General features: G+C 33.2%; 1 protein-coding gene across 6 annotated transcripts in view; it reads left to right on the forward strand.

Annotated features, from left to right (window-relative positions):
• Positions 1-26,530, forward strand: part of USP25 (ubiquitin specific peptidase 25) — a 117,196-nt gene that overhangs the window by 86,763 nt on the left and 3,903 nt on the right. For 2 of the 6 annotated variants that reach the window (XM_019748900.2, XM_019748901.2), the window contains 7 exons: positions 2,853-2,992; positions 7,894-8,004; positions 9,983-10,078; positions 17,831-18,009; positions 19,426-19,504; positions 22,428-22,507; positions 26,295-26,418. In XM_019748900.2, the coding sequence (XP_019604459.2) occupies positions 2,853-2,992; positions 7,894-8,004; positions 9,983-10,078; positions 17,831-18,009; positions 19,426-19,504; positions 22,428-22,507; positions 26,295-26,418 (809 nt within the window). The remainder of the gene's footprint in view (positions 1-2,852; positions 2,993-7,893; positions 8,005-9,982; positions 10,079-17,830; positions 18,010-19,425; positions 19,505-22,427; positions 22,508-26,294; positions 26,419-26,530) is intronic. The other 4 variants (XM_019748902.2, XM_019748903.2, XM_019748906.2 and 1 more) reach the window with 2 other exon arrangements.

Consider the following 26,530-nt stretch of genomic DNA (forward strand, 5'->3'; position numbering starts at 1 on the left):
GGAATGAAGTTTGGGTTTTTGTTTTCAAACTCCCAGATCTCGAATCCTTGCGGGTTTCCCTACTGTGACTACAGCACCACTCAAGTTCTCTGGAAGGTTATAAACAGGGAAAACTCGAGAGCAAATAGTTCTGTATGCCATGTAGGCACAATCATTCAGCATTACTCATAAGGTTTTTAGACCCAAATTCCCATGTAGACGGAAACTGTGGCCCCCGTGACATAAGGTGTGTTGGCTGCTGATCACATGAAAGTACTCCTGCTCCTAAGGACTTATATTCTACTGTCCAGGTTTCGATGAGTTAGACCAGTGTCAGACCAGATGGATTTCCTGGCCCTCGCTGCATTAAGCTCACTATCAATCAGTCATTGATGTTTCATCTATTGCAGTGAGAAGAGACAAAGGGGCAAACACAAGCAAAAGCATTATCAGTGAGAATCTTCTCTGTTAAGCCCTAAAGCCGCTAGCTTGAGCTTCTTATCATGAACCCTACCTGAAGCAGAAGCCCTGCGAAGCTGGAGGTGTAGCCTAGGATTTTCTTTACCTTCTCCATTATAGAGGCCCTGAGAGAACATCCCAGTCCGGTCAGGAAATACAGAAATGAGGACATTTCACTTCGCTTACCTTCCCTCCTTATCACACACGTTGTAAGCATTTCTCCCTCTATCTAGTGTCCTTGTTATAGTGTATCTCACCTGCCAAAACTGGGAGTCACAGTCACATCCGGCCTTCAAACCTATTCATATCCAAAAATGCATCTTGAATCTAATCAGTTCTCTCCCTCTATTGCTCTCTGTTACCCAAAAACACAATCTTATCTTGCTCCTGTCACTCTAGTCCCTTCACTGATTTCAATTTTACTTTCCTCTCTGATCCATTCTTTACATGTAGCTGGAATAAATTTTTTTAAACTTGCTGTGTTGCCATTGTATTGAAAACATGCATTCACTTCCTTTTGCCCCAAAACTTAGGTGGTTTTCGCCCCTGCCTACTCCCATCTCTTGTCCTGTCGCTCCTCTTCATTCTGCCATCTGGCAGACCCACTCCATCATCCTTCAGCTAAAGAGTCATGTTATCTCTTACCCATCATTCAGATTACCCCTACCCCATTTTATTCCTAGAATGTATTATTGTAAGACAATTCATGTGTCTGATTCTTTGATTAATGACTTCTCCATAGTTGACTGGAGTCGTCCTGGGGCAGAGATTAGCTGTATTGTTCACTCAGAATCCAGGTCCCAAGCCTGGTACCTGGCACACAGTTAGATGCTTAATTAAAATTTATTGGATAAATGGATGGCCATGCATTGGAATTGTAGTATTTTCAACCAGTATTTTACTTTGAGAGATTTTTTAAAAAGTAATCAAATATTGGAAGGGATAACAGGAACCCTGTGTGTCCCACCAGTTGACTGAGGAAGGACTCACTTAACCAGGCCCAGTATCCTAGAACATTTCAGTGTGCTTCCTGATTCCTCACATCCATTCATTCATTTACTTGTTAATTTGTTTGTTCCATTAAGTCACTGTGTGCTTTAGTATATGCTAAGTGTTGAAGACCTTGCAATGCAGAAAGGAAATAGCACCCCTGCCCATACAATCCAGCAGGGAATATGGGCTCGAAACAAATGCTTACAGTAACAATGAAGTCATAATTATGGTGCTGAAAGTATGTTACTATGAAAGTAACATAGAAAGTATGTTACTTGAGAGCAGTGGTTCTGATGTGGGACTGATTCCCCCCGCCCCGGGGGCATTTGAAATACTGGATACACTTCTGGTTTCACACCTGGGCAACAGCACTATTGGCATCTAGAGAGTAGGTGCCAGGCTGCACAAGACCACCTTCCACACCAGAGGATCTGAACAAGAATGTCAGTAGTGCCAAGGGTGAGAAACCTGCTCTAGAAATGGAGCAGTCAGTAATACTTTCTCAAGGAAGTGGTGTTGAAGCTAAAGGATGAGGTAGTAATTAAATGAGGGGAGTGAGAGTGGGGGAACATACAGACAGAAAGAAGAAAATGAGGAAGGAGTGAAGGTTGGCAGTAAACCTCCTCTTTGATGTAGTTGGTAGGTTGAAACAAGGCTAGTATCTGTCCCTTTTTCAGCAAGGGGCGAAGGCCCAAGGTGACGTTGGAGAGACAGGAAGAGGCCCACTTCAAGCCTTTGGCGTTGTGTCCGAAACAGCCAGGCACTGTTTTCACAGCACGCTGGTGCGTCTGTGGGTCTGGACATCAGAGCGTAGGTAGTAGATACACCTTTGGGAGTTCTTCGTAGGGATGATACTTGACGTCTTGAATTTATATTGGTATCCCCTTGCCCAGTTGTAATTGGTTTTCCTCTGACAACACTCTACCAGCGGCAGGTTCAGAAAAGACAGATGGTTGGGTTCATTCAAGGTTAGGGTTTTGTCAAGTAGGTGTGAAGAACAGCTACTATGCTTTCTGTAGAAACCTAGTACAGGATTGTTGTACAAACCAAATTCTTTTTTTTTCTTTTTTTTTTTCCCCCCAGGTAGAATGCTAGTGGTTTTCCAAAACAAGATTTTGGTATTTATTATGACAGAAAATTTTACTATGAATTCCTTTCATAAACTATAATGGATGCTTTCTTTAGTAATTATTTGATTGCTTTTGGATTTTTTTATTTGTGTGTGTGTGTGTGTGTGTGTGTGTGTGTGTGTGTGTGGTAACTTCTGGGGGAAATGCTGTGTGTTGACAGATATATCACTTTAAATAGAAGAGTAAAATGGATTATTGTGTAACTTTGAATTAGAAATATGTAATAGAGTCATCTTAGTATAGACGCTCTGTGATTTTATTAGATATACAATTGATTCTTTTCTCATGAAGCGCAAGCTGAAGAACCAGAATATCTAGAGCAGCCATCAAGAAGTGATTTCTCAAAGCACTTGAAAGAAGAAACTGTTCGAATAATTACCAAGGCATCACATGATCACGAAGATAAAAGTCCTGAAACAGTTTTGCAGTCGGTAAGAACTTTTCTTTTAGCCTCTGAGTATAGACTGTTCATGCCGTTTCCCAGCAGTGTGTTGGAGCGCCACCGTCTGGGATCCAGAGACAGGGCCCAGGGAAGGCTCTCCCTCCCACACGATCAGACTGGGAGTCGCCTAACCCCCAGGCTCTAGCTTTCTCAGCTGCAGTTTTAAAAAAGGCTTTTTAAAAACTAAGTATCTCTATTCCTATAGAGAATTATGAAAAATTCCAGTCATAGACTAAATTGGTCATTTGATTGGGAATGTAAGAGGAATAGCATTTGACATTACAAGTTGACCCTTGCACAACGCGGGGATTGGAAGCGCCGACCCCTGCCCAGTTGACAGTCCACATACAACTTTTGACTCCTCAAAAACTTAACTAAGAACAGCCTACTGTTGACCAGAAGCCTTACCAATAACATAAAGACTCGATTAACACATGTTTTGTATGTTATGTGTATTATATACTGTATTCTTACAATAAAATAAGCTAGAGAAAAGAAAATGTTATTAAGAAAATCATAAGGAAAATACATTTATAGTATTTATTGAAAAAAAGCCACATAAGTGGACCCGCACAGTTCAAGCCCGTGTTGTTCAAGGGCCAACTGTATTTCTCCTGTCCCTTACCCCTCCTTCCATCTTTAGTCTTATTACATTGGAGTAGTTGGGAACATAAGGTATCATTTTCTTGTTCCATGGAATGTTTAACAATAAAATGCTAGATACTCTAGGTTAGAGTATTATTGGCAGGATAAATATGATCTTACAAAATGGTTCATGCACATTTCAGTAGTGTCCCATACAAAAATTGTCATCATTCTCCTGTTTTGTGGTTCTCAGATGTATCTTTTTAAAACAGTAAATTGAGCACATCAGTATTACACGTTTTCAGTGAAGATGACATTCTGAGATGTTTTTTCAAGACTGTGGTACTACACAACCATTCAGTTGCTGTGGTCTTTGTTTGTTTGTTTTTAATGAGCACAAGCAGCTCTAATACAGATAGCTGATTTTAGTATTGGAAGATTCCCCTCCTAGAGAATCAAAGAGAACAGGACATAGAATTTTGAACACGTAATTTTCTACTTCGTCAGTAAACTTAATTTGAACAATGGCCTGCTAATTGCAGTGAGGTCTTTAATATGGTAAGACCTCAGTTAACCAAAATGTTTAGTTAATAAAAGTGTTGCTTTCATTATGTTTTGATGAATAAAATAATCATATATTACTTTATTTCTTGTTTAAAAAATTTTGATTATACAGCTTCTTACCATAAAAAATGTATTAATATAATAGATTGTTTTTTTTATCATTCCAAATTTTCCAAATGCTAGAGACTCTAAATGACCTTCAGATGAACACCTGCTAACTCTGAAGCACTTGCTGGAAAATGCTTCTTTAAATGAATCTGGGTTGACTAGTTCTTGGGGGATGGTGGAAGAGGAAAACCTAGGGAGGGACAAAGGACAGAGAAGTAGGTACAAGGGAGAAATGTTTCTGCTGGATATAAAAAAAGTAATTTGTCGTGGCATTTGCTAATTAGAAATTTCATTTGTTAGAGCCTACATTATGATTAATAAGTAGCGTCCTTTCAACTGGTATCAGAAAGCCAAAAGCATTACTTAGCTTAAATGTAGAATCAGGATTTTTTTTTTCAGTTTGGCTAATCATGTGTAATTTAAATTTGTCAAAATCAACACTTAAATTTTTATTACTTAGTTTATTAATATGGATGTCATTTTATCAGCTAGCACCCTACTGCTTTACCTTTACTTGAGAAAGGAGGATGGCATGGAGAGACTATAATAGACTACTAACATAAATATTTTTCCATTTGGCTAATCTTCTGGAGTAGCGCCACCAGTTGTCCCCATTGTCTTTATATATAAATCCTGCAGTACGTCTAAGCATGTGTTAATCGTAGCTGTCTGAAGCAGCCTGTGTTCTTGGTCTCATGGTAAGATGCTTAGAATTAGGATAACCAAACTGGGTTTTTCATTTAAAGGTAAACTTCTAGAAACTAAATCGAAAAATGAAGAGTCTCAGACTTTGGGATTAAATAATCCTGTATTTTAAATATTGGTTCACTCTTACTAGCTGGGCAAACTTGAATAAGTTGCTTAATTTCTCTGAACTTCAGTTTTCTTTTACATAAACTGGAGGTGATTGTGGAATTAATTCAGATCATTTTTTTGAAAGTGCCTAGCATGTAGTGTAGGCACTAAGTAGCTATTAGTTTCCTTTTGTTGCTTAAATCCTAATCATTTCACAGATATGCAACATTTTAAGCTCCAACCTTAGTGTAAGAAGAATGCCCTGGAAAGCTTGGACTCACAGAAACCATAGAAAGATACTCTCCAAAGATTTAGACAGCTTGTTTTTTAGAAGAATGTCCTTAAATTTAAATGAAATATTTCAGAAATTTTGAAAAATACAGAAAAGTAGACTCCAAGAAAGAATCATGCATAGTCCTGCTACCCAAAGTTAAAAACACTGTTAATATGTTGGTGTCTTTTCATTCATATTTTTAGATATACAGATTTGGAATTTATTTTTGTAGTTGAGTTACTACTGCAACTAAAATTTTATATCTTTTCTTCTTTTAATCACTTAACGTTATGCATAACCATTTCCCCATAATATATATACACTCTTTGTAAAAAATGTTTGATAGTTGAGTATTCCATTGAGTGATTAAATTCTTGTTTACTTACCTATTCCCCCATTGCATATTTATTTCTATGTCAATTTCTTCAGCTTCCCCATAGTTGAATTACTGATAACAGGTATGAGCATATTAAGAGGGCAACAGTGGTTGCAGTCATACAGCTTTCTAACCACCCTTTTATGCGACCACTTTTTAAAAAAATCATATTTATTGGATTTCACGCAGTTAACAAAAATCTTTGTATTTTAATTATTTTTGCAACTTTTTAGCTGAGGAACTTCTTTTTAATCCCTTTCAAATTCAGTCTTTGGTAATGTGTTTGTTCATAGAGGGCCTGACAATAATAGAAAAAGATAAACATACATGTACTCGTACTTGACTTCAGTGAACCCTTAAATTCTTCATATGAAAAAATGTTGTCGTACGTTAGGGTATCTAAACTTGATGAACAATACTACAGAATTATTATATGTATGCAAAGCTTCTTCACCTTTTCAACTTTCACCCATATAATTGCATCAGTATTATTCTGTTGAAACGATTCTGCGGTAACTGGAAAGGTTTATATACATTAATTTTTTTCTAAGTGCAGTTTTATTCCCCAAAGGGAATGTATTATTTTGTAAGGATCACTATTCTACGGAATACATTTCCCAGTTGTTAGTTGCCTTAAATTTACATTTTTCCCTTCTTAAGATAGTATTGTTTTGGATTGCTTTGCTTGTGAGAAATTTTTTCACCAAAAAGTCCAGACAAATTTCTTAATTTACTTACCTGCTTGTATTTCACTCTTGTCAATGGAGACCTAGGACAATTATTATTCCTCTCTAAAATTCTAGAAAGATTAAAAATTCTTTATTAAATGTCTTGGGCCAAGCGTATCTCTATAGGATATCTGTGAGAGTAGTGTTGTGTTAGAATTATTCAAATCTAAGAAATTTAAAGTAGCATAATAGTATCATAATATTGGTAATACCTGTAATTTATACAGCAACGATTTTGTACCAGGTATTGGGTTACCTGAATATTATCTCTCATGGTCATGACAACCATGCAAGTTGGTTATTTCCTCTTGAAAAACTTGAGGACTCAAATAAAGTAAGGAAATATTTTCTTAAAATGTTATGGTTAAAAATAGCATTTCTGTTCAAAGGAATGGCCGTTAGTCTTGTCTATTAGTTCTGGGTTTTTTTGCTTAATTAAATTCTTTCTGCATATATACTTCTGGAAAGTCAGAATATGATCACATCACTAAACTGTACCTATATTTTAAAATGAAATAGAACCCTTTAATTGCTCTTATTAAAGTTTTCTGTTTATTTGTATGTCAAAACTAAACTTTATCTTTGCTTAGGAAAACTTGCATAGTGCAGTTTGAAATTACTTAAGCAAGCTGCTTTGAACCACTCTAAGTACTTTTGAAATTTGTTTATAGGTAAAGAGTGAATATGCTAGTTATAAATCTATTCGGTAAAATAAGATTGTTGTGAAGTCTGAACAGTATTTTGAATGAACCGTGTTAGTGTCTTTGGGTGAACTTTTCTGGATTTCATACTGGCTTCCACTCTATTAGTGTAGATTAGTGAAATTTATAGAATATGTTAAAGAAAAGAAAAAAGAAGTCTGAGTGAAAAATGGTTATCACTTTCAGCAGCTTTTCTAAAAAACAAGAATTCATTGGACACTTATGATGTAAATATGTGGTACTAGGTCCCATAAGCTGTTACAGAGTGCGTTAGTGAGTTAAGCACAACAGAGTGTGGGTATGAAGTGGGTATACGATTGATTCCTGGGAAGGGTAGAAAGGTAAAATTCTAAGAAAACCTACAAACTCTCCTAGGTTCAGAGTAGGGTCGTATTTTATTCTGATGGAAATATGAAGAAGGACTTTATGGAGGTTATTGGAATTTTAAAAACTAATATAAAACCTTCAGCAATAAAGACAGCAGTAGGAAATAGAACTCCACAGAGTATTGTTTTTAAGGATTAGGAGTCCAAGATATTGTGTGGATAAAAAATGAAAACTTAGAGATGCAAAGGGAAAGCTGGAGATCTTGTATTTCATTTGATTAATGCATTTGCTCCTAGTACTCAGTTTTAGGTGGTTTCATTTCGTACTAAGCAAATGCAAGTATTTTCAAAAGACTCAAGAATCTCTGCACATAAACTGGATGCTTTCATTGTTCTCTTTTCTAATGTTCATACTAATGATTTTCTTCTACAGAAACCTGAAAGTACCACAAGCCAACCACCTAACCAGCAAGTTGTAGAGGTGGCGATTCCTCATGTAGGGAAATTTGTGATTGAGTCAAAGGAGGGGGGTTATGATGACGAGGTACCTTTATTGTAGTGCTCTGCACGGTTACTACTTATGTTCTGCTATTTAATACACGTACTCTGGGCATGCTTCACCATCACACTTACGTCTATTGCTGCATAACATACAGCTTTGTCACCCATGGTCTGAAATTGCCTTATACCAATTTCTAACAGAACTTTGAATTTCAAATGAAAATTTAAGTAGGAAGCTTATGGAATTTACCAAAATAATAGTTTTATGTTTCTGGTATGAATTATTTTATGCAGACATAGGATCAGTTTACTCTCAGGTTGATAGATTACAGTAACTTTTGTTTAATTAAATAGCAAAATTTTGAGCATAGACAAGTAATTTTTATTTTCCTTTCCTGTTTTCAGTAATTTATTATAAGACTTTAAGCACCATTTCCTGCCAGAAGAACCTACATCCTGATTGCGACTAGATAGTTGAAATTTTTGCTTATGTAACCTCCGTGTGACTGAATTGAATGATTCATCAACATTGCTGAATGTTGATATAAAGCCAGTGTTTCATATACAGTGGAACCTCCATCCTATTTCGTCTTATCCCTTCACTGTTAATTCTCAGCTACTTAGTTTTCTAACAGTATGGAAGCATTTTTGCTTCTCATGATACAGTTTCGTCCAGATGAAAATGCATTGCTAGTGTTGTTTCCATCAGATTGTGTCCCCCCCCTTTTTCACTTTTCTCTCAAGACTCTTGCATTATACTTTTCCACATTTCATGGAGGGCCCGGAAAGCTGTTTCTGAGTAGTAACAACAGAGAAGACCTTGGATTCCATATAATTCGTTAGTTTTAGTCGCATGGATGAGAATTGAATATATATTAGTTTTTTCCAAGTAACTTTTTTCCAGACGTACTCCAAGGTTGTGATAAAACTATTATACGAGAGTTAAAATGTCTTTATGACACTAAAATCAGGTGTCATAAAGATATTAGTATTGCTTTGTCAGTGTAAGAAAGCATGGCCATAAAGAGCATAAGAAGCAGGTTTGTGAGATAGGAACTTGTCAGAAGGATTTTCTGAAGTACTTAATGTTATTGCAACTCTCAGTGTATAATCCAAAATAAATACTGTATGAGTAATAGGCTTAGTGAGTCAGAGGTAGTGGTAGTGGATCCAGTATGATAGCTTCATAGTGCCTTGAGTTATTTCATTTTGCAGGTATTTTTAAATGTAAACAACTAAGAATAATAATCTATTATGCAAACAGTATACTTTAGTATTTAGTACTTAATAGAAGTATGTGGTTCCAGTTAACTATTTTAATGCTGTGTTGGTGCTTGGAAATTATGGAAACTGGCATGTTTTTATTAAAAATGTTAATTTATTGATCAAGCACCTGAGTGCTTATTTTAGGGTGAGCCTTCTGGCATTTGAAAAACTAGAATTGTGATTAATCATTTAACACTGTCTTTTGTGCAAGTGCTTATGCTCCTGGCAGAGTTTTGTTTTGTCTTTCTAATTCGTTGGAGTGACCGTTTAACAGTGCACACAGGGCTGCTGCTTGTGGGTGTTCAGCTTGTACGGTTGTGCAGAGATGCCTAACAGAAGTGGAGTTGAAATTGATCTCATACTGAGCCCCAAGCCTTAAAGAAGAGGCACCTTTAAAAGAAAAAAAAAAAAGACTGTTGCTATTTTTAAATGGTTCTCTCCTGAGCAGCATATTTGTCTAAGTTGTCTAGAAGGGGGTGTCTTAAAATTCTTTGGTTCAGAGAGGATGCCTTTTTGCACTTTGCACAAAGGCACCATATGACCTAGATGGTGGCCCCGCCTTGTGTGGATGAGTTTGAAAGCTACTTACCTGTACATTGGATCTCATGTGCTATAAAAAAATGCAACATTCTATTTTTAAATAGTGAAAAACAACGGGCTTTTAACTTGCATGTAAAGAAACTATTTTGGTTTTGTTTTGTTTTGTTTTTTTATGTTAATCATTCAAAAACTCTTACTTTCAATCCCTGTAACAGATCATGATGACACCGAACATGCAAGGTATTATCATGGCCATAGGTAAATCCAGGAGTGTGTATGACAGGGCTGGTCCCGAAGCAGGGTTCTTTAAGGTACAACTGACGTTTTCATTTTGTTTCCTTGTTTTTTTAAATTAAACTTCCTAAAGTGTTTTATTTTCTCGAATTGAATTTGGCTTCCATGGTCCCCTGATGCTCTGGGGGTTTCTTTTATGCATGACTCTGAGGCTGATTTTCTTTTCATCTAGATAGTTCAACAAAAACAAAGCATTTTATCCGAGTTACCCTAAGAGTGTACCTCTGATTTGTTAGCAGAAATTTAAATTGTGTTTTTATTTGAAGGGAATAAAAGGTATTGATGAGCTAAACTAGGAACTGAGTAACTGTTTCTGATAATGGTTTATTTTTTCCTCATTCATAATACTATTAGTATTATAATATTTTTCTTTAATTTTATTATGTGATACTGAATTGCTTTCTTTATTGGGTTGTTTCTAAAATGATTTGTTCGCGTATTCTCTTTATGTTTCCTGTTCACTTCTGCTTTCCCTGTAGTAAATTTTTGATACCCTTGTCATTTCAAGACATGTGAGACCATCAAGCTGATGCATTATTCCGTGACTTGGTCTTTTTTCACTCAATAACAGATCTTTACAGTGTTTTCATTGCAATATTATTTGCTTTTGCATATTTGAACAGTGAGAACACCATGTATATTTTGTCATTTTATTTAGATTAACGAAAAATCTACCAAATTTTTTCACTCCTATGACCTTTTTAGTATTTGTTTTCTATATGAAAAAACAGGTTTATTGAGGTATATAGTTCACTACAATAAGCTGCATGCTCCTTTAACATTAAACATCTAAAATTTTCTTTTTAAAAAATTGCCATCAGAGAACTAACTCAGTCTTCAAAAAAACTGCTTATGTTCAGTATGCCTTTCAATATATAGTATAAATCAGAGGTCTTGTATATGGCAGCCTGTAGTAATAATAAACACTTTGGGAGTTACTAAGATTAGTGTGAGCAGCCATCCTGGCATGCCCAGTGGGGTTTCCTGGGATACAGGAAGTTTAAGGGTATATACTGTGGAAGCTCCAGCACAATGGTCCCTGGATGAGTTGATCACCCTATTAAGATTCCCTTAAGAAAGTTTAAAAACTTGCTCTTTAAAAAAAAAAAGAAAGAAAACTTTATGTTTAAAAAGTCATCCTTCTTCCTAAGTAGTCTACATTGTGGTGAAGTTACCTATCGTTTACAGTGCCATTGTCACTTTTTGTCAAGTTGCTTATCTTTATGTTGAATTGGGAGTTGAATTTTTATTGAATTAATTCTTGTATTTGTTTTTAACAAGACAATTATACATACTACAAACAACTGTCATCTCACCCCCTTCCCCCATTGTGACAGCTTTCAATTTTATCTAGTTCTTTTAGCATTAATTCCATAACTTTATGTAGAATGCTTGTGTTTTTATGAGTCTTAGTTTCCACATTTTCTTTTAATTCCCTGCTATGAGATGTGAATGATGAACTTCTCCTCCTGCTTCACATACTCACTGACACATAACAGTTTCCATCCTTCCATATACACGCGCGCACGCACGCACACGTAAAAATCTTGTTTTGATTAAACCAGAATTTTTTGTATTATTTCTATGTGTTTTACTCAGGATTGAGCTGAGTCATAAACATTATTGCTTTTACCTTTTTTAACCTCAGCTCTCATTTTCCTTGGAATTAGTTGTTTTGTTTTTTGATTTGCTTAATTTTCTGTTTGTATCACTGTTTCACTTCTAAACTTTCCACCATTTGCTTAAATCTCCTCTTATTCTGTTTTTTGTCAATTTTATCTTCTTGGGGACATCTGTTCTGGGGCTTTGTGACTCCCTGTCTGCACTGGTTTTCCTATTTTCCTGATGGATAACTAATATCTTCATATATCCATTCACCGTCACCCTGGACATGCCCTTTGCATCTTGTTCTGTATTTTCTACATCTCATACCTTTCTGTTTTTTGGTTTACCCTCTAATTTTTATTATTTGCGGCAGCAAATCTCTGAAGTTTATATTTGTGTACAGTTCACCCATCTGTGATTGAGGAATTTATGTGCGTAATCTTATGTAAACATTATCAGTTGTTTAAAATTAATGTAATTTTTTTGTATAGGTAAATGGCTAGAATTTGGAAAATTCTAGCTCGTAATATATACTTTTAGAAAATCTGTCATGTAAGTAACAAAAGTAATATATACAAAGTGCAGTCATTCGGTAATATAGAGGTGTCTAAAATACGTACATAGCACAGTAACGTATGATGGCCACTTCTGTCTTCTTATTTTCCTTAGATATAGTATATTTTTAACTTTTATTCTTTTTAATTCTTAGTTTATTACAAATTGAGGGAGAAGGGTGTTGTTGTTTTTTAATATCTCCATCGCATTACCAAAAAATCTTTGTTGGGTTTATTTTATATTGGCTTTTTAGCTAAGAGAAGCAGCTTTTCACACGTGCCTAAGTACTTCTAGATACGGTGTTCCTTATGTGTTATGAACAGGCGAGTTTTTTATGTGTTGTATATGTTTGCTAGTGGTAAAACCCTGTGATGAAAATGTTAGCTTTGTTTACTGATAAAAACGTAAGTTGCAAAATGAAATACACAAGTGCATCAGACTGAGCAAGTGGACTTGCTAAGGTTTAGCCTCTGAATTAGGAAGAGTTACCATCCCAGTCACTCACAGTTACTATTTCAACCACGGGCCCTTCCACGTAGGAATCCGCCCCTGTGAACATAATATGAAAGAATTAACAGGCAGGCAGATCTGGAAAAATATATGAGGAAAGACAGTTACCTAGATCCTTCTCCCAAATTAACAATTTGTTAGGATTAGTTTTCATTGTTAACAGAAAATCCCTAAATAGTAGTGGCTTAAAGACAGAAATTTCTATCATGTAAAATGAAGTCCAGAGAAAGACAGTGCAGGGCTACTATGAGGAGCAAAAATAAAAGCCAGAAGGAAAAAAAGAAATAATATTCTCCAAGTATTAGTTGCTTGTATGTATGTACAGGGGTGGGAGTGGGAGGGTAATAAGATAATTATGATCGTGGGATTAATTTAATTTTTTTCATTTACCTTAAAAGACATTCAAATTTCTTTTTGTATACTTTTTTCAATACCTATTAAAGTGCCCTTAGTATTTTAATGAAATAGTAACATTTTTATATTATGAAACTGTTTTTTCTTACTAGTTATTTCATTGCTTTATATAAATTGTTACCAGTTGACATAACTTTATCACTTTTTTACTTTTGAAATGCGTATTATTATTACACCTTTGTTAATTCTGTAGATATAAAATATACAGCAGAATAGACAGACCCAAAGAGACAGACTTATGAATGGTAATTAATATGGGGTAAAGATATTATTTCAAATTAATATAAAAGGGATGCATTAGTCAAAATTTTATGTGTGGATAATTTGGTTATTTCTCTGTTAGAGAAAAGAAAATAACACATCTAAGAATCTAAACAAAAAGTAAAATCATGAAAATACTAAAATTAACGATGTGCATAATTTTGGAAGTGTTCACAGAGCCCCAAATCCATAAAGAAAATATTGCTATATCTTACAAGATTCTAAAAATTCTACACAGTAAAACACTAAAAACAAATTTAAAGATAAATGACAAACCACAAAATACACTTTGGAAGTTACAGATTAATCAAATTTCTTAGCAGATCAAATTATCATTTAATTTAAACAACAACAAAAAACTTTGAGGTTCCTTATTTTAATGAGAATGTATCTAGTGTTTTATTATTAAGTATATTGTTTTTTTATAGATCCCTCATATAAATTTAAAAACACTGTCTTAAATTCATAATTAAGATTTTTCCTTTAAACTGATTGGCGCTTGAATTCAGAAAATTTTTAATACATCTATTTGAGATGCTAAACAGGTTTCTCTTTAATCCTTAATCCTCGGAATGTAGAGATCTTAACACTGACTTTTTTTAGTCATTGTAAACATTATCTGTTCCTATATATATTTTTTGTATACAATGCAGTTTATCAAAAATGGATATGGATGTTGGGATCTATGTTCACCGATAAATTGATCTGTAGTTTCTTTTTTGCATTTGTCAATATTTGATACTCAGATTAAACTAGCTTTGTATAATCATTAAGGAGATTCTCCCCTTTTTTCAGGCTTTGGAGCAGTTTATATATCATAGAAATCACCTGGTCCTTGAAGATTTGACATAACAGCACAGCTGTAAAACAGTGTGGGCCTGATTCCTTTATTGGGGACAGATCTTGGGCACCCTTTTCAGTTCTGTAGTTTTGCTGGGTCTCTTCAGTTTTTCTACCTCTTAAAGCAATCCTGGTAATTTGTATTTTCCTAGATGATCATCTGTTTAATCATGATGTTATAGTTTATTGGCCTAAAGTTATATGTATTGTTGTTTTATAATTTTTTAAACTTTAATCTGTATCTTTGGTATTATCACCTTTTTCATATCTGGTGTTGAGTTTTCTCCCATTTTTTTGGTCTTCCATCTAGCTTTTTGGAGTGAAAAGGTCTTTGCCTGTCTATATCCAAGTGCTACATTATTTTATTTTTTTTCTACTTTATTTTGGTTTATTTCTTCCTTTACCTAGCTTCTTAAAATCAATTTTATTCTGTTTTGCTTAAGTTGGAATTTTTCTTTCACTACCAGTCTGGCTGTGTCCTATAGACTTTGATATCTCATATTCCCAGTATTAATATAATTTTGATTGTTTCAGCCCAGGAATAATTTAAAACAGTATTTTTAAATCTCTTTAAGTATTTAGTTTGGGAATTATCTTCAGTTTTAATTCCTATCTGTATTGCCCTGTGGTCAAAGAACATAGCCTGCGTGATTCTCATCTTCTGGAATGTGAAGGAGGTTTCTTCATCTCCTGGTACACTGTCAGTTTTTAAAAAATAGTTCATAAACATTTAAAATGTGTGTGTGTACACACAAACACACACACACACGCACACACATCCCCCTACATATGTGCTCTTTGTACTCAACCTTATTTTAGAGAGAAAAGCATTAAGAGTTGGAGAACTATGTGACTGGTTTTATGTCACTATTAGTAAGTGGTATACTAGCTGTCTGAATCTTAGTCTAGCCAATTTTCCCGTTAGTGTGTTGTATGTTTGGTATCTTCTAATGTATATGTAGAGTTACATCAAAATAAAGTCTATAAGAAGTTACAAATTTAGAATGTGATTTTATGATTCAGAAAAGTAAAAAATGTCTAGGTAGAAATCGTTTGAATCTTTAGAACTGAAGATTTCAAGAGAGACTTAAACTAGTCTTATTAAATGGGTAACCTGTGGATAGATAGTGAATAAACAAGAAAGGACATCATGCATGTAGAGCACTTAAGAAACAAAGGCACTTGTGCATCCATGGGGAGGCAAGCCTGACCTGGCTAAAAGGAGGTCTGTGTTGAAGAGTCATAGGAAATAAGACTAAATAGGTAACACTGGGCCTGATGAGCAGGACCCTGTTAAAGGTCTGGTGAGAAAGAAGTTAAAAAATTAAATACAAAGCAGTTGCATCACTTAATGACCAGTGTCACATTTCATTTTGTAAATATGTGGTGGTTTCATTGCAGTATCTGTGATAATTAACTTAAATAATTGCCTTCTTAGGCAGCCAGATAGTATTGAAAGGACGAACGTAATTCTAAGAATAAATAAAGGATCCAGAGGAATTAGTATGAGGCAGATTTAACAAATCTGCAGTGTTAACTTTATTCAGTAATGACAGATTGTGTAGAGCTCTGCTAAACACATCAGCATGGTACCCGTGCTGGGAATTGGAAGGAATAGATAGGTATGAGTGCAGTATAGTTTACAAATCAGGACACTATGGAAGCTCATAATAAACAAAAACTGAGGAATGAATTGATGCTGGTAAAAAGTTGTGTGTGTGTGTGTGTGTGTGTGTGTGTGTGTTTGAAAAGTACTCCTAGAAATTTAGACATGCTTTTCTACCTCTACTGTTTTAAATACCTATAGATTGAAAATTATGATACTCTTAAATACAGCAAAATCAAGAGATAAACATAATCTTAGAGTAAAAGAAGATACATATGTTTTTTCCAGCTCTTTAATAGAAATCTATTTACTATTTATAAAAATAACCACAGCCTCTATTTTGAAAGTAGGTACTAAAATTGGATAACTATTTAGTGTTATCATCCCTTGTCTCTAATCCCATAATATTTTAACAGACTCAATACAATTTATTTTATTTTGGTCATACTAATTCTGGCCAAGAGCATGATATCTGAAATATTTGAATATTCAAAAAATTTTGTAATAACCTATAACAATCATTGTCTAAAGGCTCTAATAAGGAAGAACAGTTATTGACTTTTAGTTTGATATTTTTTCTCAGATTTAGTATAGTGTGGTTATTAAAGGAACATGTGCCTTTTTTTCAATTGGAAAGTAGGAAGTTTTTGAAGAGTTCTAAGCAAAGCTTATGTGCGCTAATTAGGTATGCTAAGAAGTGAACCTTGATAATCTTACATGTCAAAATACAGTTAATTTTCATGACTATTTTTAACCACAGCTGTAAAACTTTAGAATCACACACACACACACACACACACACCTCCTAAAAAAGAGTTGGAAATTTTAATTGTAGCTATAAAGTAATTATCTTATTCTGTTTACAGTGCTAATCTATATAGAAAAGACTTTATTAGCCTTCCCCTTAATGAAGTATAAGAATATATAACTACCACATTTCATTTAATGTTTGTCAGTTACATTTTCTCCCTCTGTAAAATACAGCCACATAGGTGCTAATATCTGTATGGCCAAAAATTGCTTAAAAGAGGCATGCATTTAATAAAGAAAAACCTTTCCAGTAGAATGGATATTTTTGTAATATATTTTGCATGCAGCCCCAAAATACTTTATGGTTAATAGGGCTAAAATTTAGATATGTCTAATATAAATAGTTTTTAAATTACCATCTTTAATCATATGGGCTTCTTGTATACACCAGTGTTTGATATATAACTTTACACATATTTCTATATGACCAGATATTTTCCAGATTATTTGTTCATGTGTGGAAGCGTATTAGTATTTATATCCCATTATAATTTGTTATAAATTATGAGGTGTTCCTTTCTATAAAGAAAATCTCAAACATCAAGAGTGGTAATATTAATAAGTAATTACACTAATAAAATGCAAATATTTTTGAAGCAACAAGGAATTCATTGTATGATAACTGCAATCTCAGGGCTTGCTTTTCATCTCTTATTTGTGGACTAATCAGCTAAAAGTTGTAGTGATATTGTTATACTTTCAAGAACCATCCATTTTCCTTCAGATATGAGTATTCTAGGAGTTGTATTTCAGCCCTAGAATTTGGGATATGAGATTATACATCAAACAGAGGCTAGAAAGCATAGGGTAAGAGAGACTTAGTTTCTCAGTCTTAGGATGCTTCTGATTAGGCTTTGACCAGGCTCTGATAAGTTTTATAAAATTACATAGTAAGCTTAGATGTATTACTTATTTTGCCACGTCTCTCTGCGGAAACAATAAGAATATTTATATAGTGAAGGAATAAGTTAAGGTTTATGTAGTCAGTTTTTACAAAGTTATTTTAAACTATGGAACATGGAACAATATTCTTAGATATACTATCTTAGATGTACTACCTACTTTAAAAGGAAAAAAAGCATTGGAATGCAAGAATAATTAAAGTTACAATATTGATTGATTTAATTATTATAATTAACCAAAATTGGCATTGTGTTACATTTTCTAGGCAATTAAGTTGGAGTATTCAAGGTTGGTTAAATTGGCCCAAGAAGATACCCCACCAGAAACAGATTATCGTTTACATCATATAGTGGTCTACTTTATCCAGAACCAGGCACCAAAGAAAATCATTGAGAAAACATTGCTAGAACAATTTGGAGATAGAAATTTGAGTTTTGATGAAAGGTAATTTGAAAATGTGAAATATCTAATTCATATGCTGATGTTGTTCTTGTTGTTTTGAAGCTCTCAATGCAATTTTTGAATGTTTGTGTAAGAACAGCACAAAATTTGACTTCACTTTTTTTTAACAGTTGCCTTGTAGTTCATCTGCAGTTTATAATCATGACCTTTAAAAGTTTAACTGAAAATAATTCAAATCGTTTTAGTACATTTTGTGAACCAAGGTACTGAACTAAGCAATATAATGATACACAGAAGATTATAACTACTACCCATTTGGGACTCAATATTTTAGAGAAATAAAGAATTTCTCAATCTTTACACTGGATGTTTGGGGTCAGATAAGTGGCTAAATTAATTTTGGTTTACCAAAACACATTTTTCTCTTAGAAGCCCCTATAAAACTATTTACTAATCTTAAAATTTTTAATTTAACCTAGTTAGAATGAATACTATTAAAAGTAACAGGCCTCATTGTAATCACATTTTAATTCTGAAATAAATGATTATCATTTTATGACTGTCTCAAAAATACTGAATGAAAAATATGTTTAGAATATGAGGAGAAATAAAGCTTCTAGGATTAATTCCTTCTTCAACATGTGTCAGTATTAAAATTTAGGATTAAGTGAAATAATACAAGTAAATGGTTTTGAACAGTATCTGGTAGAAAGTGAGTGCTCAGTGAGTGTTGACTGTTATTACTTTTGTGTAGAAAGTTGGCATCATGATTTTGTCACATATGACTACAAAGAGCTCAGAAATATGACTGATTATGACCCTTATGATCTGGGCTGTCAATGCACTGTTCCAATAAATATATGCTGTTGAATTTGGGGAAGGTATTTATGGAAAAATCACACTGACTTTTCATTCTTTGACAATTGTTTGTCCTGGGGACTGCAAATAGTCATTTTGTTTTCATAACCTAATTTCTGTTGTGCTTGAAAGACAGAGTAAGATGGGTGATAACTACATATATTTTCTAGGGATTTTTAAGCTATGATTCTCATCATAAAATTTATTGGAATATTTGCATTCATACCTGAAATATTAGGCACATTTTGGATTCCTTTTAACTGTTTACAGATAATGTCATTTGGAGGAAAATGTCTTTTGAGCTTGCTTAATAATATAAATTATTTAAAACAACACTTTTTTTAACCTATGCAATCTTTATTAATAAAATGTAATTTAAAATCCATATATAAATATAACATAGTTGCTGTCTTCTTTATATACTTCGTAGCTACCCAACATTGGTCCAAAACACATGTTTTTCACCTAAGTTTATTTGGGAGTTGTTTCCTCAAAACAGTATTGTTCAGTGACAATGGACTTCAGTTGCATGGTGTTGGGTAGTTTAATTTTGTATAACACACATTTTTCAGCTTTATGGATTATGTCTTTTATTTAAAGGTGTCACAACATAATGAAAGTTGCTCAAGCCAAACTTGAAATGATAAAACCTGAAGAAGTAAACTTGGAGGAATATGAGGTAATGTGCCGTTGAAGAGGTTAAACTGTAGATTAAGGAATTCTGTAGTTCCCTGATCTTCCTTTCATTTTAGCACAACTAAGCACCTGCGAAAATAAAACACAGAGGAGTGAAATAATCTGCCCGAAGTTAACGGAACCTGCATTCTTAAATGCTATAATGTACAGAACCCACGCTGTATTTGTTTCATTATTTGCTTCATAACATTTCGGGAGTTGTTAGATACTCATTTTAATCATTCAGCGCAATATGTATTTGTCGTTATTGGACAGTGTTGTACATATGAGAGAGCAGGTACATAAGTACTGATATTGTGCTTGCAGTAATTTTTGTGCACAAAATTCTCTTCGTGTTTTCTTTGGCTTTAAAATAAATACTTTTTTTTGTTCAATTGCCAATTCAAATACCTAGTATTTCTTCAAACTTAAATTTAACTTTATACTATATATGGTATATATGTTTATATGTTTATTATTAAATTAATATTTATAATACATTATTCATATATGCATTTAACTATACAGTCTTTTTTAAATTTATAAATCTAGTAAATATTTAGTTGCTTTCATGAGTGCCTTTGATTAATGTTTATGGAAATCTTAATTATTTTAGATTCCTATAAACAATCAGTGTAATTTACTATGTTATAACAGATAAAAGGAAAGATACAGAAAACACTCATTTTTTTATGAAAACCTTTAGCTAACCTGGAAAATAAGGTAACTAATCTGCTAGAGTGCCTCAAAAAACAAAATACAGCAAAATTACAGCAAATATATAGAATTGTGAACATCGAAAGCTTTCCTTTTGCGACCAGAAAAAAACACAGGGAGATCTGCTATCACTACTTCCATTCAGAATGGTACTGAAAGTTCAATCAGGGCAGTAAGGCAACAGAAATAAGCAAAAAGTAAAAGATTAGAAAAGAAGAAACAAAGTTATCATTTGCAATTTTGTACTTAGATAATATAAACAGAATCCACGGATAAATTTATTGAACTAATAAGAGCTTTGCAACATGCAAATCTATGTCAAATATCAATTTTATTCCTTTATATCAATAACAAATAATCAGAAAATGAAAATTTGAAAGATATCATTTACAATAGCATCCCAAACTGTGGAATATCTAGAAATGAATTTAACAAAAAATGTGGGTGACTTTAGGAGACATTGAGGAAGATCTAAATTAATGGATAATGTGCATCGTGTTTGGAAAACTTGGTATTTAAAACGGACACTTTTCCTCTAAATGGTTCATTGATTCGGTCCCTACCAAACTTCTAGCAAGTTGTTTTAGGAAGCTTGTTAAGCTGATCCAAAAATTTTTTGGAAATGCGAAGATCTCAGTCTAGTCTTGATATCCTTGAAGAACAAGATAGAAAGGCTTTTTCTACTATTATGCGTGTAATAGTAACATTAGACTAGGTCAATTAGACCAGTAAAGCCTAATAGAAGATCTAGGAACATATTCACAAATAAATGGACACATAATATATATGAGAGACAGCAAGCAAATTGTTGCTAACTCTACCTCTGTCTCCAAAATCCAGAACTTAACTGTTAATTGTGATGTGATTCTGCAACCCCTCCCAGAGTTGCTTCATCACGTTGGATTCAGCATACTTTTATTCTGTAAATTTCTCATATTCTTTTAAACTGCAGAGCCGTTAAATCTTACAGCTATTCACATAACATGTTTTTGGATTTTGTACATCATACATATCTTTGTCCTGCTCTAAGTCGGGGGTCAGCAAACCTTGACCTGCAGACCAAATCCAGCTCACTGCCTCCTATTTTTAAAAATAAAGTTTTATTGGAACACGGCCATTTTTTTATGTGTGCTTTCACACTACAGTCACATAGTTGAGTAGTTACAACAGGGACTGCGTGGCCTGAAGATCCTAAAATACTGACTGTCTAGCCCTTTGTAGAAAAGGTGTGCCTGCTCACAACTCTACGGTAGTTCTGATGACAGTCGAGTGGCAATTTGAATACCTTCCCGGGAAAGCTAACTTTGTACTTGCAAGACAGATTTTGCCTTTATTTGTTATTAAAGTCTACTAATAGGAAAATTATGCCTCAAAAATTTAAATTAAAATGGTTTATATCCAGGGAGAATATAGTTGGCCAATAACTAATTTATATGTTTTTTTCATTTGCTTATAATAATGTGTATGTAAAAGCTTTTATTATCAGTATGTTGTTTAGGTTAATCCTATATTGTACTTTAGTTAATCGATTTTTATTAAATAAGTTAAGAAAAAAATCATGATTTTTTGTTTGTTTTCTAATGTTATAGGATGTCAGTTCTCAATTGTTTAGTCCTAACACATACACTGTATTGTTTTTGTTTGTGGAGATAGGACAGTGAAGTGTGACATGCACTTGTCCTTTTCATTCTATCTCAGATGAATAGACTATTTAGCTACCACATTTAAAATCAAATGTAACACAATTTGGCAAAATTAAAAGGTTAAGTAAATGTATTGTGATATAACATTTTTTTTCTTAATTTGGCATCAAATAATAGTCTTCAAGCTTGGTTTGTGTTAAAGTAGTAACTTCATTTACCTCCTATGTTCAGTGTGATGTTGATATGTAACATTTTAATATGTTTTTATACTGAGGAATTTTTTGAGAGAGAGATAGCCTGATTGATTATCCTGCCTTTGTATTTCTGTTAACGTCTAATGAGATTTTTGTTTAGTTCTTCATCAGTGTCTAATAATTTTTACATTTATAATTTTACTAATAAAGTCTCGTTTATCAGAAATTAAAGTCTTGGTTTAAGTCTAGTTTATCTTAATTTTGAACTCTTTAATTCAAATAGTTACCAGAACAATGTATTACTTTGTGAATAGTTTTCATTGTAGTTTTAATACCTTCCTGTGAACACTTTTAATATTTCTTTCACCTACAGGAGTGGCATCAGGATTACAGGAAATTCAGGGAAACAACCATGTATCTCATAATTGGTCTAGAAAATTTTCAGAGAGAAAGGTAAGGGAAAATGGACACATCTGAAAAGAAGAGATTAACTTTTGTACTTAATTCTGTTCAGATAAGACCTTATCTATAGAGAAGATTTTATTCACACTAAACATTTTTAATAAACATTTTACTTTAGAACAGTTTTAGGTTTACAGAGAAATTGCACAGTTAGTACAGAGTGTTTCATATACCTCAGATACAGTGTATTTTTTGTTTTAAATTAGATCTATAAGGTTGGCATTAGTGTCTGTTTTTATCTGGTCTCAAACACTGCAGCTGAAGTTTAGGACAAAACGGGATCATATGGGAGCCTAGAATTTTGCTGGGACCAAAGAAGCTGGTAGCCTAGCACGTGGAATACTGGTGTTCCCTGACGTCTGCCTGCGGGGCACCTTCCTTTTTCATATTCTGTCTGAGTCTAATCTTGACCTCACGTTAGAGACAGTGATTCCAGTGTGTCTCTTTGCCTGAACTTTCAGGTTCTATAAAAAATACAAAAAACGGACACATTGTCGATTATTTTTCATTTAAATTACAAATGGTTTTAACTGTAATATTGTTACGTATTATTATTTTAATTGTTACCAAGAAGAAAAGGATGGATATTGATTATTTACCATTACAGATACTCACTAGTTTGCATTTACTTATTTCTGCACATATTTCTTAATTCATATCCTTTAACATTAACTTACTTGACAAGTGATTTGTTTTAAAAAGTGTTGTATTTTAGATAGTGCTCTACTGCAGCCAGGTGAAAAGTATATTGATTTCTTTCTTCTTTTACTCTCCTTTCCCGTTCCCCTTTTCCACCCCCCACCCCCCACTGAGATAATGATGCTATTTTTTTTTTTTAATGACAACATAGATCTTTATTTCTGGAGCTATGCCATCCATCATGGTCGCCACCAACCATGTGTGACAATTGAAATTTTTTAAAACTGAAAATTTAATTTCTCAGTCAGACTAGCCACATTTCACATGTTCAGTAGCCTCATCAGGCTAGTAGCTATTGTATTGGCCAACACAGATACAAAACACTTCCATAATTACAGACAGTTCTGTTGGGCAGTGCTACTTTATTGGTTTGACAGGACGCAATGTTATTATTTTTACACATCACAATTTTAGAAGTATCACATAAAATTAAAAAGTAATGTTAATACTTGGATACAAATTATGAAAGTCCTAGTGATTGCATAATTTATAAGATAATTCACATTGGTCATTGAAATAAACTATTTTGATTAATAGTTCTCCTTTATTGTTATTTTTTTGGTCAAAGTTTTATTTCTTTACTGGGAATATTCAAATTCACAGTAGGATTTCTGAGATTTGTATTGATGTGAGAAAAATATTAACATGTTACAATTGACTAGTGTCTAAGACCAAAAAGGCATTTCCATTTTACAGATAAAGAAACTAAACTCCCCAATGTGATAATTTTGTCAAGGTCACACAACTAAGTAGGGAGAGAAAAATTAAAATAGAGAGACCCCTGTACTCTTTATAATTTAATGAAATCAGATAAGCACAGAAAGTATTACACATTTATCTCATTCAGTAAGAATTAAAAAGATTAAACTGTCACTTTCTAGCTCTCTGCATAGTGTACATTAGCTTTTTTAATTTAACATTTGATAAAGGTCTTTAAGATATAACTGGGAAATACGTTGAAATTTCATGATTTTATTATTCTTGTTCAAAGGTCAGTATTCTAATATAGCAAATGTTAATTAAATTGGAAGAATCAACTAGAAAGTTAGTAATGGTAACAAATTGTGTTTATGGAATATTGTAAAGAAGTTAATTTTATCGCTTTAAATACAGCAGTTACCATAGCTAGCAGCATATAAAATACTGCCAAAAGTTTCTGTCAGGCTTGTTTTTAAGGAAAACATAGCACTTAAAAGCCATGAAAGGAACACTTATTGATGAGTCATTGTCAATTCTATGAATAGTGAAGTAAAATCATGTTTTTAGTAACCATAATTTTACAGTAGTATATGTGAAGATAGAGAATCTACCAGGCTCCGTAGTCTTATTTTATCTTCAATAAGAATCTTGTAACCAGACTGCTGAATCTTACTCTGAATTATTTGAAAATGTGTTTATAAGACTTTAAAAGTTGATAAAGCATGGAACATTTTGTGCACCTCAGTCAAAAATTGGAACAAGGTCTCGGTTTCAGGGCTATTCTCAGGGAGGTGACTCAGGTCTAGGAGGCCAGATATGAATGTCATTCAGAGAAGACCTTTTTAACAGGAAACTTAATAGCTGTAAAAGAAAAGGTAGATGTGCCAGCAGACTCCTTCAACTTAGTGGCAAAAAACAACATTTAATATTATCATTTCCTTTTTTTATTCATAAATAAAACAAAAAAATCTTTAGTTGAGATTGTGTCCATATTATTTCAAAGTTAAGTTTCATAATACTAAGCTTTCTCAAAAACTAATTCCTAGAAGAAGCCTTTTTCAATAAGTGTATAAAATAACTTTTTTTTTTAAGAAATAGTTTCAGGTATGTAATTTGACTTGTCACAAATGTGTACATTAATTTCCAAATCTACATTTAATCATTGGAGTATAGAATTGATTTGTATCTAAGCATAAGAAATTAAATAATAATAACACTGATTGGCAGTGTACCCTAGAATTTAAAGATAGTTTTTTATTGTATTTCACTTTTTATTACATTTTTCTGAATTAATCTATGGGAAGATATGTTATGATTGGACAAACTGAAACAATGGAGTTATGTTGAAATATCTTCTGTATTTCAGTTATACAAATATATGGTTGTATGTGTTTTGTCCTGTGGCATATTAGGAGAAGAATAATTATTTTAGAGGCAATTATAGCACTCTTAAACATTTTTCCTCTCCCTTTTTAAAAACCAGTTTGAACTTCATAATACCTAGATTTTATTAATATAACATACAATATTACTTACATTAAATATAATACAAAGGTCTACCCTGTCAGCTTTTTATTTGGTATTTTCTTTTGTTTGTTTGCATCCCACTAGGTTTCCCAGATTTAGAGGCATTGTTCTTTTCCCGTCCTACTTCTGTCATCTCCTTTGGATATTCTCCCCTCTGTCTTTATATTCTTCTCAACATCTAGAACTGTGCTTGTGCATCGAAAAGAAACCTGACCAAATAGTCACTGAATGAACCAAAAGATGTTTGTGATCAAAAAACAAAGTAACACCCTTCCTTCATACAAAAGGGATATTACGTTGTTAAATAAGTAGCTTGTTGACTTTCATATGTCTTAATTTTGACTCTAAATGGAAGACAACAGGAAAATAAATGCCAAAGTAGACAAAATGAACTACCAAAATCAATCAATTATGGCCTTTGTTTTGTTTTGTTTTTTGATTTTTGTTTTTTACTTTTAAGGTATAACTATCTCCTGATTTCAGATGTATGCTTTTTAAAAAATTTTTTTCAGCTATAGTTGACATTCAGTGTTATTTTATATTAGTTTCAGGTGTACATTATAGCGGTTAGATATTTACTAGTGATTCCCCCTTATTAGTCTAATACCCACCTGACACTATGCATAGTTATTACAATATTATTGACTGTATTCCTTATGCTGTACTTTACATCCCCATGACTATTTTGTTTCTAAAACAATGCTCTCAGGTGTATAATGCATTCGATGACATTTTTTATCATCATGTTGTTCTGGATAACCAAAAATTTAAATGTTTATTTAAAATGTTTTGTAATTCTTGTTGACTTTTTAAATAAGAAATACTAATGCTATATGTTTTTTTTCATTCTAAGTTACATAGATTCCTTGCTGTTCCTTATCTGTGCTTATCAGAATAACAAAGAGCTCTTGTCCAAAGGCCCATACAGAGGACATGATGAAGAGTTGATATCACATTATAGAAGAGAATGTTTACTAGTAAGTTGAATACACATAGTATGTCTTTACTTTATCTTTTTGTCTTACATTGGGCGAATTTTCCAAACTCATATATAAGTGATTTGCTCTATAAACTCTGATGAGGTAGCAA

The sequence above is a fragment of the Rhinolophus sinicus genome, linkage group LG01, assembly GCF_036562045.2.
Source record: "Rhinolophus sinicus isolate RSC01 linkage group LG01, ASM3656204v1, whole genome shotgun sequence".
NCBI lineage: Eukaryota > Metazoa > Chordata > Mammalia > Chiroptera > Rhinolophidae > Rhinolophus > Rhinolophus sinicus.